This window comes from Melospiza melodia, unplaced genomic scaffold, assembly GCF_035770615.1.
Source record: "Melospiza melodia melodia isolate bMelMel2 unplaced genomic scaffold, bMelMel2.pri scaffold_34, whole genome shotgun sequence".
NCBI lineage: Eukaryota > Metazoa > Chordata > Aves > Passeriformes > Passerellidae > Melospiza > Melospiza melodia.
The window spans coordinates 6,124,602-6,145,246 of record NW_026948659.1 but is presented as its reverse complement, the minus strand read 5'-3'; the positions used below and the strand labels follow the sequence as shown (position 1 = coordinate 6,145,246).

The following is a 20,645-nucleotide window of genomic DNA, read 5'->3' as shown; positions in this document are numbered from 1 at the left end:
ATGTCAGGGTAACAAGTATACGCCCTTTAAATTTCATAAGAGCAAAGGGTTTAAAAGTATCTCAGAATAAATTGCAATTTGTGGAAGTGGAAGTTACTTATCTGGGACACATAATTGGGAAAGGATATAAGAAATTAAGTCCTGAAAGAATTTCAGGCATACTATCCATACCAGCACCAAAAACTAAGAGAGATGTCAGAAAACTATTAGGCTTATTTGGGTACTGTAAGGTAGGGTTAGACCAATATACCCAAAGTGTAAAATTTTTAAATGACAAATTAGTAAACGCTGACCCAATAGAATGGAGAAATGAGGATGACAAAAAATGAAATAATTTGAAAGATAAACAAACCTCAGCACCTGTCCTAAGTTTGCCCAATCTGGAAAAAGAATATGACCTATTTGTAAATACTGAAAAAGGAATTGCATATGGGGTGGTAGCCCAAGAGTGGGGAGGGTGTAAGAAACCAATAGCTGACATCTCCAAACTGCTAGACCCTGTAGCTAGGAGGTGGCCCACCTGTATTCAAGCAGTTGCTGCAGCAACCACCTTAATTGAAGAGACTCAAAAACTGACCCTGCAATGTAAAATAGGAATCCATACACCACATGACCTAAAAACAATATTAAGGCCAAAGAGCCCAGAAGTGGCTTACTGACTCCAGAGTATTAAAGTATGAAATAATAATAATAGATGCTGATAACCTAGAGCTGATAACCTCTAAAACTCTAAATCCAGTACAGTTTCTCTCTGGAGAGCCATTATTACAACTAGAGCATAACTGCTTGGAACAAGTGGACTTTCAGACAAAAGTTAGGGAAGATCTAGAAAAGATAACTCTACCTTATGGAATAAAATTATTTACTGATGGATCTTGGAGAGTAGTTGAGGGAAAAAGGATGTGTGGATATGCAATAATTGAAACTACAGAAACGGAAGACATGAGATTTACTGAGAAGGGCAAATGGCCTTCTAATTGGTCAGCTCAGTGTTGTGAAATCTATGCCTTAAAGAAGGGACTTGACTTATTGGAAGAGGACCAAGGGACAATTTACATTGACTCACGGTATGCCTTTGGAATCGTTCATACACTTGGAAAGATTTGGGAGGAACGTGGGTATCTGAACTCCAAAGGAAAAAACTTAGTGCACACAGAACTGATAAGATCAATATTAGAATCTCTACCTAAACCTGCAGAGATCACAGTGGTACATGTTAAGGGACATCAGAAAGGGGATACCATCGAGGACAAAAGGGAATCAGTTAGCTGACCAAGTGGCTAAGGAGGCAGCATTAAACCCACGGGAGCCAGTGAAATTACTCAGGTTAAACAAAGTGTTAGGCAAAGAAAGGAAAGGAAAACTAGTATTCAGTGAGAAAGAACTAAAAGCAATAAAAGAATTAAAAATGCATCGGGGGAACCAAGGGGAGTGGTTGACACCAGATGGGCGTAAATTTTTAAATAAAGCCTTAGCCCAGAAAATGTTAACAGAGATACAGGAATTAACCCTTTGGGGGAGTCCAAGGGTTATGTGATCACTATTTAAGAGAAAACTTATGTATCGGAATACATCAGTTAGCAAAAGCAGTAACTGAGGGGTGCATAATTTGCCAAAAACTAAATCAAAAAGTGATGAGGCAGACCATACGAGGGGGAAGAGAATTAGCCCAAAGACCATTCCAAAACATTCAAATAGACTTTACTGAAATTACCCCCGTACAGAGTTGCAACAACTTATTGGTAATAGTTGACTACCTTACTCATTGGGTAGAAGCCTTTCCAACTAGAAAAGAGACTGGAGAAGCAGTAATAGTAGCCAAGATTATCTTAGAATTCTAACATCAATCCCCAATACGGGTTGGTGAACAATATTGATTCAGATAGGGGACCACACTTCATCGCACAAGCATTACATAAAATAATTGAGGCTTTAGGAATAAAACGGAGATTACATACCCCATGGCATCCCCAGAGCTCTGGGAGGGTAGAAAGAATGAATAAAACCCTCACAAATATATTAACAAAATTAATTGCAGAAATGTAGATGAACTGGCTCAAATGTCTACCCCTTGCCCTTTTAAGGATCAGGACAGAACCCTGATCAGATATAGGGGTTCCGCCCTATGAAATGATGTTTGCACTCCCATTTTTAATGACTCCATATAGTAGTGGGGACTATTTAGAAGGGGAAACAGCTAACCGAAAGTAAATAGAAACCATTGCAAAGACCCTAGAGAGTCTGAGAAAAAGAGGATATCTTCCCCTAACTTCCCCCCTTGATACAGATGTGCACCAAATAAGTCCGGGAGACTGGGTACTAATGAAGTCATGGAGCAATACCCCAATAACTCCAAAATTTGAAGGATCCTTCCAGGTATTACTCATGACACACACTGCAGGAAGGACACGAGAAAGAGGCTGGACTCACATCACTCCAGTCAAAGGACCGGTACCACCCCCCCAAACAGCAGACTGGATCCAACAACACCAGCTACAGACGCTTCCACGTGGGTTTCAAACCCAAACTCGGACAATCTCAAAGTTACCTTTAGAAAGAGACCAAAGGTTGCTTAGAAAGACTGATAAAAGTACAAGAGATTAATATATAAAATTGTTACACTTTTTACTCAAGTCATTATTATTTATTGTTATTGTTGTTGACTTATGAATGTAGAATTTTTAGTTTGTGTTGGAGCCTTCATTTGTTTTGGAGTATATTATGCTAATATTGGGTTAGAGATTAGAGTGAACATTTTGTTAACTGTTTGGTGTAAAGATTTCATATATTGTCTTGAATATAGAGAATGGGTTCCTCCATCTCTTTTAAACTGTTCAAGGTTACAAGTTGAAGAGTTATAAGAATTAAATGTTAGTATGATAGTTAAGTTCAAAAGGTTCAATAGAGTTCTAATAATCTGTTTTTCTCCAAGGAAAACCCTGGGGGTTTCAAACCTACTCTCCTACAGAACATTCCTCAGGAGCTATTAAATTGATAGAAAGTGGGAGGAAAGAGAAGGGAGAAAGTTCCCCAATCCTAAGAGGCACGGCCAGTTGAGATCATGGCAATGGTTCATACTGGACTCTTGGGAGGACTGGTGTTATTCCTGTTTATGGAAAGTATAGGGAGTAAGGAAAATCCATGTACTACCACCCCCTACACGATGGGGAGAACCTTGGGTCACTGATAAGGGTTCACACCAATGTAAATCCTTATTTTTTAACTACTCCCAGTTATTTACCTGTCAAGAGGACGGGAAAGTCTATTGGATTGCGAGAAGCACTGCCTCATTTAGGCAACGCTTACTTGGAGAATGCCCTGTAGGAAAAACTTGGTTTTGTTTTGAGCATGAAAGTAATCAGGAAGGACTGAAAGATCTAATACAGGAAAGACAATTAACAGTAACCACCAAAAAGGATGAAATAGAAATGCCCTTAGGGAAGAACCTATTCCTAGACCTAGTTGAAAGAATTAGTAAGGAACTAAATCTAACCAACTGCTGGGTCTGTGGGAGTACTAAAATGACAGAAATTTGGCCATGGGAGGGAATTAGTTTAGGACCATTAGAAATTCTAAGGTGGGAACAATCAGGACAGAAACCTCACATTTTAGGACAAAGAAGGAAAGAATAATGGGACTTAAAATCTAAAGTAATTGGGGAAGAATGCATAATAAGGACAGGGAAGAGATATAATACCCCAGTGGGAAAGATGGCATGCAAGAGGTATCTAAAGATTGAAGACTTAAATGCTAGATGGATTCCCCAAGAGCCAAATCAATAATGGTCCACTGGGAAAAAGGAAAAGGGGTGCATTTATCCTGAAGGCTATAGGCTGCACAAATGTGCAGAAAAAGGGGTAAACCCCTTTTGGGGAATAAGACAAATATGTAAATATTGAGAATACCCTTGGGAAGTCCGAGACATCTTTTGGAAAGCCCCCGATCATCTATTTTGGATTTGTGGCAACACAGCCTATACTACTCCTCCAGGAGACTGGATGGGAAGCTGCACTATAGGTGTCATCAAACCTGCTTTCTTTCTATTGCCAAAGGAATCAGGGTCAAGTTTAGGGGTTCCATTGTATAACAATTTGAGAAAGACTAACCAGAAAAAGAAGAATATAATTGACCTGGGGAGAAAACAAACCTGGAAGGGAACAATCTGGACAGCAGAAGAGATAATTAACACATATGGACTGGCAACTTGGGCCCAGGATAGATTCTGGGGATATCGTACTCCAATTTACATGCTCAGTAGGATCATTCGACTCCAGGCAGTACTAGAAGTAGTGTCCAACAGAACATCACTTGTCCTTAACCATATTAATTACCAACTGGCCCAAACTAGAACTGTCATCTACCAAATTCGACTTGCAGTTGATTACTTAGGAGCCGATGAAAGAGAGATATGTGTAAAATTTAATTCATCAGAGTGCTGCCTGAAAATCGATGATAGAAGTGAGGTTATAAGAAACATCTCAACAGAAATACAAAAAATAGCATATGTGGGAAATCAGGAGTGGACTCCCCTAATAGGCACCAGTTGGTGGGATGATTTTTGGTCTTTTAAAGGGAAACGGTGGAAGAAAGTAATCTTTATAGTAGTGGAAGTATTAATAAGTTTAATAATCTTACCTTGCCTACTCCCATGTTTAAATAAGATTATATCATGTACAATTCAGGCTAGTACACAGTTTTCAGAAACAACTGCTCAAGCCAAAACCAAAATAATGATGATTGAAAGTCAAGAAGGAGAACATAAAACAGCTAAAAGTGTTTATGACCAGTATCAGAAATTAAGGAAGTTTTATGTCCACAAAACAGAAATTACATATTGATGTGCGCTTAAACTCAATTAAAAAGAAAGAGGGGGGATACTGTGAGGAATGAAAATCCTGGAGATGACAGCTCTTTTTCAGAGTAGTAATTGGTAGTTCATGTTTATGAAGTTGATAAGGTCTTAATTTGAAGTGTTGGTCTGTTGTTAAACATTGAATGTTAGAGTTCTAGGACTTGCCTTTAGTTGCCGTTGTTAAATGTTGCTATATTACCCTCTATTTGTATCTCTCCTCGTCATGCTCTCTATTTGTACCCCATGTTAGTGTGCTGCTAAACACTGAATGTTAGAATTCTAAGACTTGCCTTTAGTTGTTGCTGTTAGATGTTAATATTTTACCCTGTATTTGTATCTCTCCCCATCATACTCTGTATTTGTACCCCTTTCCCTCTCACCCGGGATTTGTATCCATTCCTGTGGGGAACCACTTCCCCTGCTCCCCTGCTCCCAGGAGGACGTGCACCCGGACTGAATTCAAATGAGAGGCTGTGGGAACTATATGAACCCTCTCAAAACAACAAACCAGCGCATAAACTTTGACTTTAACCCACCAGAACCACACTAAGTCACCCACATTAGACCAGAGCTGGATTCCGTCCTGTCACCATAATTTTGATAGTACCCAGCTTGAAATATACCCCTGGAGTAGGAGCCAACATCAACTTCCTAAGGACTCTCGTGAGGACGGAAGCCCCAGCTGTGCCGAAAGACAAAGCTGCACTCCTCCTCCTCAGCGTCGTCCAGTGGGAGCAATGGCGGTGTGCGCAACCCCTCGGGTTCCCCAAACAGAGCTGACTTTAATAAAGGCCTTTCAAAGGAGCTGGTCTCCTGGCCCCATTTATCACAGCTGGCAGGGGCTGCAGGTTGATGCCATTTGTCCTTGCTGCCCCTCACATCCCCCTGGCCCACCAAGAGCCCCGAGGCAGCCGTGAGGGACAGGCCCTGCTGGCCCAGGCTGGGCTCAGGGCTTGGCCTTTCTGCTTCCTGCAGCCAAGCCAGGCCTTGCTCAGCATTGCAGTTCCCTGCTCAGAGCCTTGGGCTCCCTGCAATCCTGCCCTCAAGGATCTGCTCTCACCAGGCCCTGGGCAGCCTTGGGCACTCCCTGCCCTCCCTGGGGCCCAGCCATGCTCCAAGGCACTTGGAGTTTTGCTGCTGACTCCTTGAGCAGCTTCTCCATCCTTCTCTGCGTGCCTGAGGCTCCTGGAGCCAGCCCCAAATCCAGCGTGGGGCTGATTAAAATACAGAAAGGCCTCAGGAGCTCTTTGACTCCCTTCCATTGTCTTTGAGTCTCCAGGGCTTGTGCAGGGATTGGAGTCAGTTTGGAGTTGTCTTCAGGAGGGAGATTCCAAAATGCACCTCCTGATTGGTTTTTAATCAAGTGTGCATTTTATTATTTTTCAGTTCATTGAAGAGGTGACAGAAGCGTTCCCCAAGTGATCTTGATGCGGAATGTCTCCTTAGGAGGTCTGGGTATGGATAAGAATGAGCCCCTTGCAGGCTGAGCCTGTTTGGACAACCTGACCCGCACCCCCAACCTCACTGAGATCCCAAAACATCCAAAAATGTTCATGCAATTTTTTAATTTTTATTCTGTAATGCATTATTTAGTGTTAATATTTTATCATTTATATATTTATTATATGTATTTATAACTACACTATTGGTTTTTATTGCCTAGTCTTTATATTTATATAGAAAAAATCAAGGCATTTTTAGTAGCCGAGAAAATTAATGCTCAATGTTTCTAAGTAAGACAACTCCCTTTATTAAAAGTGCATATTAAATGGCTCTATGCAGATTTTTAGCACATGTATTTTGATTTCTTGATTAGTAGTTCTGTATTAACATTTTAATTCTAAATATCGTCTTGTAATTAAAAGGTAGCTTTTGTAGTTAAAATAGGAACTATGTTAGTGGGATTTTTAAGAACGGAATGAGGCACTCACAGCAGATAGCAGCCCCAGGACACCTAAATCTTTAATAGAAAAATAATTTATTGCCCTCTTATCAGAAGAAACAAACTTCTTCCCTTCTCAAAGGCGCTGTTCAGATTAGAAGCAAGAATTTGATGATGACCAGACAGAATCCTGTATTTGACAGGAATTTATGCATCATGTATGAAGTCTATGACTATGCAACGGGCTATTGGTTTAAGGGTTAATCCTTTGATAACGGGTGTCCTTTACTGGGCTGGTGCCGCCCAGAAAAAGGTACCTGGATGTCCATAACTCTTTCTCTTTATTGTCTCATATTATCCCAATTCAAATTGTCCAAATTATTATTACTCAAATTGTATTAGTATTTTGATAACCATTATATTAGTATTAAACTTTTAAAATTTTAAAAACAAGTAATTGTGGTTTTTCCCACCTTCATTAATTAATTAGGTTCTAGCAGTAATTTTTTTATTCCTCTTTCTGATAATTAGATACATTTGTGCTCTTTTTGCCATCTGCTTAAAATTCTTTTTACAACACGGGGCCGGGGGGGAGGGAGGGTGAGTGCACCTTGGAGTCCATGGAGACGTTTCGGGAACACATTTGGGCCAGTTTTGGGTCTGGGGAGTGAATTCAGAGAGAACTTGAGAGTCTGGAGCACACTAGGGGGAGCCGGGTGGGCACTTGGAGGGGCACTCAGGGATTCTGAGGGACAGTTCAGGGTCCGGGGCAGCACTTGGGGGTCCAGGGGGGCCCTTGGAGGTCAGAGAGGGGAATTTGGGGCCTTTCGGGGTCTGGGCGGGCACTTGGAGGGACTCGAACGGGGCTCTCTGGGGCGCGGGGGGTGATGGGAGTTGAAGGCGCGGGTATCACACGGTCGAACGGGGCCGCAGAGCATCACGGGAGTTCGAAGCGCAGCTGCAATGGCTCTGGGTGAGGCGCGGGGCACGACGGGAGAAGAAGTCCCTGCTGGAATAGCGCCGGACGTTCGCCGCAGAGCATGATGGGAGCTGTAGTCCCGAAAGTGGCTCGAACACGATATTTGGAGGTCAGAGAAGGCTCTTGCGGGACACTTTTGCGTCCGAGACGCGACTTGAGGCCCTCGAGGGGAACGTAACGCCCTTGGGAGGAGGTCTGGGATCTCTAAGCGGGCTCTTTAGGGCATGGGTCACAGCAGGAATTTTAGGAGTGGGACTGTGTTCTGAGGGGCTCTGGGGCCGCGGGGAATGAGAGGAGATGAATTCCCAGAAGTGGCTGTACCGGGCATCTGTGGGGTTGGGAGCACTCAGGGGATCCGCGGACACTTTTGGGGGAGTCCAGAATGGGCGCTGAGGGGGCACTGAAGGATCCTGGAGGGTCAGGGGGACACTTATGGGGCAGATAAGGGCGGATCCCGATGTTTATTTGGAGCGCAGTGCATTACGGGAGTTGTAGTCCCTGCTTCTATGGGGCTCCTTTCAGCCGCGGGGCATGATGGGAGATGTAGGCAAAAAGAAATATGGTGCACATCTAGGCACCGCCCCAAGACCCGGATCCCAGGTGCTGATTAGCTGGAACTGCTGATGGGCGGGAGCCTCGGCAAATGGGATGCATTGTACGTGGGAACAGCCAAATCACCCTCCTCCAGTCCCTTCCACTACAGCCTAGTTCATTCCCAGTACAGACCAGTATAACCCCAGTAAAGTCCATTTCATCCCAAGTAGAACCAAGTTCATCCCCAGTGCCCCTCCAGTTCATCCCAGTGCAGCCCAATCTATCCCAACACACCCAAGTTCATTCCCAGTCGTTCCCAGTTCCTCCCAATGTCATCCACAGGATGCCCCAGTGTCCCCCAGTCTTCCCTGCCATATCCCCAGTGTCCCCAGTTTCTCCCAGTGTCATTCCCAGTATGTACCAGTGTCTCCCACAGCGTTCCCAGTGTTCCCCAGTATGTCCCAGTCCTCCCCAGTGTTTCCAAGGACAGTTTCATTTCTCTCGGTGGCTGTGGCAGCCAAACCCAGCAGTGGGGTCAGTGCAGTGCCCATGGCCACAGCCCCTTGCAGTGGCCCCGTGCAGCTTGGGCTGATGATCCACCCTCACAGCTGGCCCAGGGCAGCTCTGCAGTGGCTTTGGTGGCACCTGGGGCTGGCACACACCTGAGCAGTGTGTCTGTTTGCAGTGGGGAAACTCAGGAGGTTCAGATTGCTTCAAAAAGCCCCCAAAAGTGAAAACCCCTCTTAGGCTGAGTGCAGCCAGCTTTCCAAGCACAGCAGGGCCCAGGGGAGTGAGGACAGACAGGATGGGGCTGGGCAATGTGGAGCAAGGTTGTCCACACTGGGTCAGAGCTCAAGGCACAGCTTCTGTGAGCAGGCCAGAGCTGCTGAGGAGAGACCCTGGGTCAATATCAATCACAGAATTATGCAAACAACGCTGTTTTAAAGAGAAATAAAATAAAATATATCCTTTAAAATAGGAATGTGTATTTCTTACAAGGTCCTTGAAATCTTTCTCCATAATTGGACTAGGAAAATTTAAATGACCCTCTCAGGGCTTTGATGTTGTTTACATCAGACTCAGTCCCTGAGAGTGTCTTCAAAAAACTTCTAAAGAACTCAAACTTAAATTTAGACTCCAAAGTACCTTGGAGTTTTAATGGGTTCCACTGAGGGACATGACTGAGAAAGTGTCCCCAGGTTCCAGTTAGAGCAGAAGACTGGAGGCAGTGATAACAGCTGGGGATAAACAAGGCCAAGGTGTCTCTGGTGCTGAGCAAAGCTGGATGTGTTTGAGGAATGCAAAGGGCCAAGGCCTGAGCCCCAGCCCCTGGCCAGGCAGATGCTGTCCCTCCCTCCTTGCTCAGGGCTCTTGCCGGGATGGGCACTGGCATGTGGGGATGTGCAATGGCAAGGGGAGAAGCATGGGGTGGCCCCTGCCAGGCTGCTGAGCAGGGACAAGGAGGCAATGAGGCCCCAGGCCTGCAAGGGTCACTTGTCTCCTGCTCCTGCCTCAGGCCCAGGCCCAGCAGCCATGGCCAAAGTGCTGCCCAAGTTGGCTCTGGCAGGGCTGTCTTGCAGCTGCTGCCCATCCCTGTGCCCTGTGCAGCCCAGGCTGTGCTACGGTGTCCCTGCCCTGCGCCTCTGTCCCTGCAGGCTGTCGGCATCCCCCGTCTGCCCCACCTGACTGGCCCCTTCCTTTGCTGACAGCTCTGCCTCCTGCCTGCCTCTGACTGCCCACACAAAGCCTGGGGCTGATACCAAAAGGGTTCATTCGATTTTTACCCTGCCTGTGAACTTTCAGCACAGGAACAAGGCATGCAGGGGCTGCTTTCCCAGCAAGGATTGTTAGAAGAGAAGAAGAAGACATCTGGCTCAAGGGTGCAGGGATAGAGAAAACAAGGAGTGAATCTGGGAACTTGGGGTGGGTTTTATGGATGTGGGGAAGTTGTAATTCCCATTTTGCATCTGTGTATATGCAACAAACTAGTAGAATTACATGTCCACATAAGGTTAGGAGTTATCCCATGTTGGACCTTAGGCCTGGATAAATGACACCCTCTGAAATACCAAATTAGATTTCAGGAGCCTTATTCTGATATTGCAGTGATTTGGTGACAGTGGTTCCTACCAGAACCAAGGAGTCAGCTGTGACACTGTGCAAACTTATGGAACCAAGGGTCCCTGGTGACACTGCAGAACCAAGGAGACTGCTGCTGGCAGTGTGAGAACTCATGGAATCACAAGTCCATTGTGACACAGCAAGGCCTGATGGAACCAAGGGTCCCTTTTTAAACTTTTTGGCCTCATGGAACCATGAGCGATTGTGATACAGCAGAGTCTCATGGAACCATGGAGGCCATTTTTACACTTGGTGGCCTTGAGAAACCAAAGGGCCGTTGTGGCACTTGAGAGCCTTGTGGAACCAAGGGGACCAAAGTGACACTGTGGGGCTCCATGAAACCAATGGTCTGTTGTGACACTGCAAGGCCTTGTGGGATCATGGAGACCATTGTGACACTACAAGGCCTCATGCAAGCAAGGAACCATTGTGACACTCTGCAGTCCTGGCAGGCCAAGGGGTAGTTGTAACACTGTGTGGCACCATGGAACCAAGGGGTCCATTGTGACACTCCAGGGCCCCATGGAACTAAGGATCCATGGAACATTTCAAGACCCCATGGAACCAAAGGTCCATTGTGACATTGTGGGGCCTCATGGAATCCTGGAGGCCATGATGACACTTGGAGGCCTCGTTGAGTCAAGGGGCTCTGCAGGGCCTGATGGAACCAAGGAGACCCTTTTGACATTGTGAGTCCCCATGGAACCAAGGTTCCATTGTGACACTGCAGCACCAAGGAGACCCCTGTGACACTGCAAGGCTTCATGGAAGCCAGGGACCATTGTGACACTGGAGCCCCATGGAAATAAGAAGCCAGTGTGACACATCTGCGCCTCATGGAACCAAGGATCCAATGTGACACCACCACTGTAACCCTGCAAGGTCCCATGAATCCAAGGGAACAGGGAAGAGGTTTTGCTTGGCCTGACTGGTCCAAGTGCCCTTGGCATGTCGAGGGTCTCTTCTCATGTACCCCTGTAACACTGGGGCTCTAGGCTTTCCTTCAAATGGAAAAGAACTACTCTTCTCATTCAAGCATCCATGGCCAAAATGGGATTCCCCCTCCAAAATTCCCAATATCCAGGGATTTCTCCCACGTAAAGGCTGCCATTACAACACGTCTGGCTGACCTTCTCTTCTTGAGAGCTGGGTCTCACCTGCCTTCAGACACTGTGGCTCTGTGCTTTCCTTCCTGTGGAAGAAAAGAAACATCCCTCCTGCACAAGAAGCCATGACCCAAACTGGTACTTGTCCTCCAAAATTCCTGCATTCAAGGGTTTTTTCTCCCAGACAAGGTCTCCCAGTACAGACAGGTCTGGCTGGCCTTGGCTTCTGGTGGTTGCCTGAATTCTGCCCTGAAACACTGGGGCCCTGCTCTTTCCATCCTAAGGGAAAAGAACCATCCTTCACCAGGTGTCCATGGTTGAAATTGGGTTTCTACCACCAAAAGTCCTATATCCAATTATTGCCCCTACACAAAAGCTGCCATTACAGACAGGTCTGGCTGGCCTTGGTCTCTGCTGCCTGCAGTTCATCAGCCCCTGAAGCACTGGGGTTCTGTGCTTTCCTTCCTTTGGAAAAGAATATTCTTATTCCTCCATGGCCAAAATTGCTACTCCTCCTAAAATATTCACTATATGAAGGGTTTCTCCCAGACAAAACCTGCCAGCTCTTGCTGGCGCTGTAGGCTCTGATGGCCACCTGTCATCTACCCCTGAAACACTGGGGCTGTCTGCCTTCCTTCCCATGGAAATAGAACAGTCTCCTCGTCCAGGGGCCGTGGCCAAATTTGAGATCTGACCCCTAAATTTCATATGTCCAAGGATAGGTCCCAATCAAAAGCTGCCAGGAGAGACAAGTTTGGCTGGCTTGGCCTCCCTGGGGCTGCTTCTCATCTACCATCAAACCCTCGGGCTCTCTGCTTTCCTTCCGGTGGAAAAGAAACGGCCTTTTCATCAAGGGACCAGTGGCCAAAACTTGTATTCTACCTCCCAAATTATGTGTATCCAAGGATTTCTCTCAGGCACAAGCTGCAATTGCAGAAAGGTCTGGCTTGCCTTGGTCCTTGGTGGCTGCTGCTCATCTGCCCCTGAAACACCAGGCCTCTGCTTTCCTTCCAATGGAAGAGAATCATTGTTCACATCAAAGTGCCCATGGGCAAAACTGAAATTCGGCCTAAAATATTCCATCTGTCCAAGGATTGCTCCAAGGCAAAAGTAGCCAGGAGACACAGGTCTGACTGGTCTTGTCCTGAAGTGATTTTCTTAGACTCTGAGCAGAATGTTTTCATTAGCCAATACCTTGGAGAGGGCTGAGAGATCTCCCAAGATGGGGTTTGGAGGCCTCAAGCACATGAGCACAATATAGGGACAGTGGAGCTCTGCGCTCAGTGGGGTGGAGACTGAGGATAGCAGAGAAGAATCCTTGGAGGGACTGAACGGTGGTTTCAGAGATGGTGGCTCCTTTTGACATAGTAGAGAGCACACAGAGAAAGAATTAATGCAAAGGGCAGGTATGTAGGGCCAGACAGGACCCAAAGAGAAAGGAATTTCCCTCCCAGGGCAGGGCTGGGGTGCAACATGGCCCCCAGAAGGAGCCTGGGTCAGCCCAATGCTTTGTGTGGGCAGGCAGAGGCAGGCAGGAGGCAGAGCTGTCAGCAAAGGAAGGGGCCAGCCAGGGGGGGCAGCCGGGGGATGCCGACAGCCTGCAGAGACAGAGACGCAGGGCAGGGACACCGTAGCACAGCCTGGGCTGCACAGGGCACAGGCATGGGCAGCAGCTGCAAGACAGCCCTGCCAGAGACAACTTGGGCAGCACTTTGGCCATGGCTGCTGGGCCTGGGCCTGAGGCAGGAGCAGGAGACAAGTGACCCTTGCAGGCCTGGGGCCTCATTGCCTCCTTGTCTCTGCTCAGCAGCCTGGCAGGGGCTGCCCCATGCTCCTGCCCTTGCCATTGCACATCCCCACATGCCAGTGCCCATCCCGGCAAGAGCCCTGAGCAAGGAGGGAGGGACAGCATCTGCCTGGCCAGGGGCTGGGGCTCAGGCCTTGGCCCTTGGCATTCCTCAAACACATCCAGCTTTGCTCAGCACCAGAGACACCTTTGCCTTTTTTGTCGCCAGCTGTCATCACTGCCTCCAGTGTTCAGCTCTAACTGGCACCTGGGAACACTTTCTGAGTTGAGTTCCTCAGTGGGACCCATAAAAAATTCAAGAAACTTCAGAGTTTCCATTTAATTTTAAGTTCTTGAGAAGTTTTTTGAAGACACTCTCAGGGACTGGTTCTGATGTAAACAACACCAAAGCCCCGAGAGGGTCATTAAAGTCCTTGTGCTGTGTCTGTGCTGCTGAGTTGGGTGGGCTCCTGGCCCAGAGGCAGCTCCTGGCAAACCAAGAAGAGCTTCATAAAGACATTTCTCCTGAGGAGCAATTGCTCTAGCAGCCCAGCCGGGCTGGGGCACTGCCTGCAGCCACCCTGGGCACAGCACAGATGCACAGAGAGGTTCAATTAGTCAGGGCTGGGAAGGTGCTGAGAAGTGCCTGGGGCACAATCACTGCCAGCCCCTGGCACAGGAACCTCTGGCTGCAGGACAAGGCAGCTGCAGCTCCTGGAGCCATCTCCTAAAGCTGGAACATCCCAATGCCTCCAGACTCTGTGAGTAAATCTCTGAATATTTTTGGTGCTGGGGAGGTGAAATGCTCATGAAGCTTTGACATGCTGAGGAATGCTGTTCAGTCATAAAATATTTCCAATATAAGGATTTCCTTTAAATGTAGGACATTTCCAAAGACTTTGTATTCAGTTTCCTAATATTGGAGAATGGCAGGCAGCGCGGGGGATTAACATTAAAGATTGATTATGAATTATTAATTATGAAATTTTAAAAGTTCCTGAGACATTGGAACTGTTATTTCAGTGTTCTGTCGATTCACAGGAGTTCCCTAATGTACTTTCAGGCACTCTGCCCATGGACAGCACCAGCATTCCCTTTGCTGGACCCATCAGGCTCAGTCTGAGCTGTCCTTTGTCCCACCTGCAAGCAGAACCTGCCCCAGCCAGTGCCCTGCAAACAGCCAGGGTTCTGTAGGGCCAAGGAGACGGCACAGAGATTTGTGGTCTGTGAGTGCTGGCACAGAGAGATCAGGCACAGGGAAACACCTGCAGGAGGGAAATCTCCAGGAAGCAGAGAGAAGACCGGGCAATGAGAGAAAACAAAACCCAGCAATGCTGTGGCAGGGAGAGTTTAGAGATGCCCACAGGATCCCCTCCAGTGCAGCCCCTCCTTCTGAACAAGCCCCCTCCCTCCTGTGCCCCAGCCCAGCCTCTGCCCTCAGGGCCGGGGCTCCAAGGCGTGCAGCCCCTCCTGTGCAGGCAGAGCTGCAGGAGAGCCGTGGGGCAGCTCTGCAGCCCCGGGCCCAGTTCCCTCTGCAGAGCACAGGGCGGAGAGCAGCTGCCCGGCCCTGGGGGCTCTGGAGGGGGCACAGCTGGCTCAGGGTGACGCTGTCCCCAGTGCCTGGCTCTGGGCAATGCTGTCAGGGCAGCCAGGGAAGGAGCTGCATCTCCCGCAATCCAATGCCATCATAAGGACACTTGGAAGTCTCTGAGATTTCAGTCCAAGCTGGAAGCTCCAATCCAGGATGCAAACCTGTCCTAAAGCATCTCTGAGTTATAAGATTGATGGGGAGAGGCAGAGATGTTGTGACGCTGAAAATGCTGCTGAGTTGGTGAAATGAGCAATGTGAGTCCTTGGCTACAAATGTGGAGCTGGGCTGTGGTGGATCCATCTCTTCTCAGCAGTACCTGGTGACATTTTAGGGAAAAAATGGGAAGATGATCACTGTCCACCTGAGAAAGGTTAAAGCCCAGAGAAACTGAATAGGTCAGAATGAGAGACAATCTGCCCTCCATCTCCTCTCATTATTTTGTCTCACAGAACTTTCTCTGGTCTCCCTGAGTGCAGAAACAATGTAGAGGGCTTCTGATATCCAAGAATACCAGGACACAAATGGGAAGAGCTCAATCAGAAAACCTCAGAACTCTTAAACACAAAATAAATTGACAATTAAAATAATCCATGTGTGTTACAGAAGAGGGTGTACTGGAAATGGCTTTGATTTTGGTTACAAATATCTCCGCTAACACTTCACTGTCCTTTTTTCCATGAACAGGTCCTCATGGCCAGCCACAGCAAATGTCCAACAGCAGCTCCACCAGGCACTTCCTCCTGCTGGCATTGGCAGACACGCGGCAGCTGCAGCTCCTGCACTTCTGCCTCTTGCTGGGCATATCCCTGGCTGCCCTCCTGGGCAACGGCCTCATCATCAGCGCTGTAGCCTGCGGCCACCACCTGCACACGCCCATGTTCTTCTTCCTGCTCAACCTGGCCCTCAGCAACCTGGGCTCCATCTGCACCACGGTCCCCAAAGCCATGCACAATTCCCTCTGGGACACCAGCACCATCTCCTACTCAGGATGTGCTGCTCAGGTTTTCGTCTTTCTTTTCTTTATCACAGCAGAAGCTTCTCTCCTGACTGTCATGTTCTATGACCGCTACGTGTCCATCTGCAAGCCCCTGCACTACGGGACCTCCTGGGAAGCAGAGCTTGTACCCACATGGCAGCAGCTGCCTGGGCCAGTGCCTTTCTCACTGCTCTGCTGAACACAGCCAATACATTTTCCCTGCCCCTGTGCCACGGCAATGCCCTGGGCCAGTTCTTCTGTGAAATCCCACAGATCCTCAAGCTCTCCTGCTCCAAATCCTACCTCAGGGAAATTGGCTTCATTGTGGTTGGTGCATCTTTAGGTTTTGGTTGTTTTTTGTTCATGGTTTTCTCCTATGTGCAGATCTTCAGGGCTGTGCTGAGGATCCCCTCTGAGCAGGGGCGGCACAAAGCCTTTTCCACCTGCCTCCCTCACCTGGCCGTGATATCCCTCTTTGTCACCACTGGCACATTTTCCTACCGGAAGCCCCCCTCCATCTCCTCCCCATCCCTTGATCTGGCCCTGTCAGTTCTGTACTCAGTGGTGCCTCCAGCCCTGAACCCCCTATTCTACAGCCTGAGGAACCAGGAGCTCAAGGCTGCAGTGGTGAGACTAATGACTGGAAAATTTAGAAAACATTAAACTGGTTGCCAATTTCTGCATATCTCTTGTAATAAAAGTGAGATTTGGTAGTTTTTGTTGGATTGGTTATTTTCCCCCTCTGTTTTCTTTTCTAATATTCTCGCTAAACCAAGGCCATCGTTTCTACCATTTCTAATTTTCTTTCTCTCCACCTTTCCTGTGCCCCCTGGCTGTGTCAACATGAGCTGTGTTCTCAGTGGCTTTAAATGAAATAAAGCATCTCTCGGCAGAATTTTCACCAGAGATGCCCCTTTTGTTGCCTTCTCTGGAGCTGCAGCAGCAATGTCTGTGTGCAGAGCTGGGGCAGATCAGGGCTGGCACAGCAGCTGTGCCCAGCAGCAGCAGCAGCACTTGGTGTTGCCAGTGCTGCTGCCGTGGCCCTGCCCCGCTGCCCTGGTGGCCCTGGTGTTGCTGCAGGGCCCGAGTGCTCTCGGGGCCGGGCACAGCCCTGGGGGTGGCAGTGCCGGGGCTGCAGCAGGGACAGGCCATGGGCACTGCCGGGTCAGCGCTGACGCCTCAGCCCAGGGCCTGGGGGCTCCAGGCTCCTTGCCCAGGCTCTCTCAAGAACACGCCCAGGCCAATGCTCAGCACAGAAAAGCCCCGTGAGCAGCCCCAGGCTGGCCGTGGGCAGGCTGGGGGCAAACAGCATGGCTGGGGCTCTGCAAGGGCCGTGCGGCAGACAGGAAGGAGCAGCAGAGCAGGGGCTGATCCATCCCCAGTGCGCTGCACAGCCCAGGGCAGCATCCCAGAGCGTCCTCATGGAGCTGCCAACAACATTCCCCCTCTGCAGCCCTGGCCTCTCCCACAGCTCACACAGGTGCCCCATCCTTGCAGGCACCGACACGGCAGCACTGGCTCAGCAGCCGCTGTTTGCATTGCACAGAGCAGGGGGAGCACCTCCATGCTGTTGGTGTGGGGACATGAACCTGAGGGAGCACAAATGCCATCAGCCCCTGGGGCCAGCAAGGGCTGGGGGACACCAGGGAAACCACTCAGCTTTGTCGTGGCCTCTGCAGTCAGCCAGAAAGTTTGTTCCCATCAGCTGGGAGTTTCCTGTTCTTCTGCAGACGCTGTTGCTCAGAGCCAGGGCTGGTATTTGGCAGCCATCCCCAAACAGCCCCAAGCATTTCCTTGGCTTCAACTTGCTTTCTGTCCTCTTTCCTTATCTAGACTTCTTCCTATCTCCCATCCCTGTTCCCTCCCCTGCAAACAGCCCATCCCTGTTTGCCCTGTCCACTCTGGCCCCATTCCCCATTGCAGTTTCAGACCTGGCACCATGGGAACGTCCCTTGGGCAGCAGGATCATCCTACAAATGCTGCAGGAATTGTCTGTAGGTGTGGAGAGATTTATTCATAATTGGTTAGCTGAGAAAGGCCATGCTGACATAATGCCGCTGGTTAAGCTGAAGGAGAAAAGTCAGCAGTCAGCAAGCTGAAAGGAAAGGTCAGCAGTGACCTTGCTGCAACATGAGGATAGGGAGTAGAGATTATTCCTGAATATATCCTGAGAATATGTAGAAAGTATCAAAAGTAGAACCATAGGAATGTAGAAGTAGGCGTAGGTGCTGATATGTAACTGACCAATCCTGAGCTCAACTTTTGCAATATGTATGAAGCTCATTATTAACTGTATTTAACCTGCCGTACTGATCAATAAAATTGAGCCTGTGATGATCAAATTGATGTCCTGGCTCCCTTCCGTTGACAAATGGTGGAGAATGCGGGCATAACCGAATCTCTGCCCTTTTATCTCGGATTAAAAGAAAAAGGGATTACACCACGGTCTAGGAAGTTGGGTTTGGGTCCTTGCAGCCGGGACGGTGCCGGAATTTGAAGCACCCTTAAGGTTCACAACGGTGACTCAAGCCAATACGTGTCCGCCGGAGCCTGGAGAGCTGCAACAGCGCGCGCTGATTAATAGGTATGGATAGGCAAGCGGCATATGATTTATTCGCCACGTATTTAGAATGGCGAGAAATAAAAGGGATAGATTTAAAAAAGGAGTTACCAGGGTTATTAGCTTATGGCCATGCTAAGGGTATCTTTTCTAATCCTCATACAGTTCATGAGTTATCAGAGTGGAGGAAGTTTGGGGAAATATTGTGGGATACAGTGCTAGATGATGATAAGTCAGCAAAGATATTCGGGAAGTTATGGCGGGTGGTGTATAACACGTTACTTCAGCAGGTCTCTGAGAGAAAGGCAGCCGAAAGGGCGACAGAAGCTCATAAGAGGAATATAGGGTATGGTCATGAGGATGATCCCCTGGCACCTTCTGTAACTAAGAAACTAATGCCTAAGGGTCCCCAGCAAAGTGGTGTGGAGGATTTTTCTATAAGCGCAGTGGAACCGTCTGCACCTTTGCTATCAGAGGGGGAGGGCGAGTCGGATGGTGGGGGTGGGAGCAAACCAGCTTTGCCTCCGCCACCAGCTTCAGGCGGGTCGGATGGTGGGGGTGGGAGCAAGCCAGCTTCGCCTCCGCCGCCAGCTATGCCTCCGCCGCTGCCCCTCAATGAGCCGGCTCCGGTTACAGCTTTGGTGGGGGGGCCACTTCCCCCGGTTCCCCCCCGCAGGCCGGCTCTGCTTGAATCGGCTCCGGTTTCACTGTGAGCCCCAGCGCGGGAGGGGGGGCTGCTTCCCCTGCTTCCCCCGCGCGAGCCAGCCCCTGCTCCACTGCCCCCCCTGCGCGAAAACTCGGTATCTGCACCGAAGCGCCAGCAGCATAGCACCCTTAAAGGGCCAGATCCCATCCCAGGGGCACACCGTGATCCATGGGGGGAGATGGCTAAACAGAGGAGGGAAGATTGGGCTGCTTTGGCGAGGGAAGTAATGCAAATGGGGAATGGTGAGGCGGTGGAAATAGCTTCTAGTCTTGCATGTCCAGTTACATACACACCACAATATGATGCACAAGGGAACCTTACGCATAATATAGCAGAATATACTCCCTTAGATTGGAAGCTGTTAACTCAGCTACGTTCTACGGTTAGTCAGTTTGGAGTAAAAAGTGAACCTGTTAAGCAAATGTTAGATTATCTTTTTAATACTCAGGTTTTATGTCCTAATGATTTAAGAGGAATAGTTCGGTTGATATTCACTCAGCATCAGCAGTTATTGTTTAACGCCCATTGGCAAGCGTTGGTAAATGAATCGGTTGCTGTACAACGAGCCCAGGGAGACCCATTACATGGGGTGACAGTAGAGGAGCTGATGGGCTTAGGGGCATATTTGCGTACAGAGGCACAAATGATATCGGGAGCAGATAAACTTAGAGAGGCTATGAGGTTAGTGCGTGCTGCAATAGACATGGTTAAAGAGCCAGGAGGGTTACCGGCTTATATGGATATTAAGCAAGGAAGGGAAGAATCATTTGGAAATTTTATTGATAGAGCAGCTACTGCTATAGATCGGGCTGGCGTGGCAGACTACCTGAAGGGGGCGCTATTGAAGCAGTGTGCCTTGCAAAATAGCAATCCAGCAACCCAAAGAGTGTTAGCTACTTTAGGGGCAAATTGGACTATTGAGGAAGCATTAGAGCGAATGGCATTAATGCCAACAGCTTCACAGGCATTTATAGTAGAAGCCTTAAAGGAATTAGGATTGGGGTTGCAAAAGCAAGCAGAGTCCACTCAAAATCAGGTGCTAGCTGCTCTTGCTCCTCTCCGAAGCGGCTCACTGGCATTCACGCAAGGAGGTTCGAAGCCATTCCTCAAGTGTTACCGATGCGGCAACGAAGGACACACACGCCGAACGTGCCGAGCAACTGGCGTATGGTGTCAACACTGCCGATCCAGCTCCCACAACACTACGGCTTGTAGGCACCGGTCGGGAAACCATTTGCGGAGTGCGAATCTCGGGGGCCGCGCCCAGACACAAGTTGCCGCCGTGACATCGGAGACACCAGCAACTGCCGTGACATCGCTGCCACCTCCTGTCTGCAACCCGCAACAACCGGGAGCCTCGGCTTGGACTTATCAGCAGCAGTAGACGTCACACTAATGACGAACCGGCCTGAGAAGATACCCACTGGAGTAAAGGGTCCTCTTATATTAAATGGACAAACATGTGGAGCATTATTGCTGGGACGTTCCTCTATAACTATGTTGGGATTATTTGTTTTGCCTGGTGTTATCGATGCGGTCTTTACAGGGGAAA

At 48.6% G+C, this 20,645-nt stretch overlaps 1 protein-coding gene across 1 annotated transcript in view; it reads left to right on the top strand.

Moving 5' to 3' along the window:
* LOC134434252 (olfactory receptor 14J1-like) overlaps positions 1-19,078 on the top strand; it is a gene marked incomplete at its 5' end in the record, with an annotated part of 56,835 nt that extends 37,757 nt beyond the window's left edge. The window contains one exon of the mRNA XM_063182933.1: positions 19,064-19,078. Within this exon, the coding sequence (XP_063039003.1) occupies positions 19,064-19,078 (15 nt within the window). The remainder of the gene's footprint in view (positions 1-19,063) is intronic.
* Positions 19,079-20,645: the final 1,567 nt, after the last annotated feature.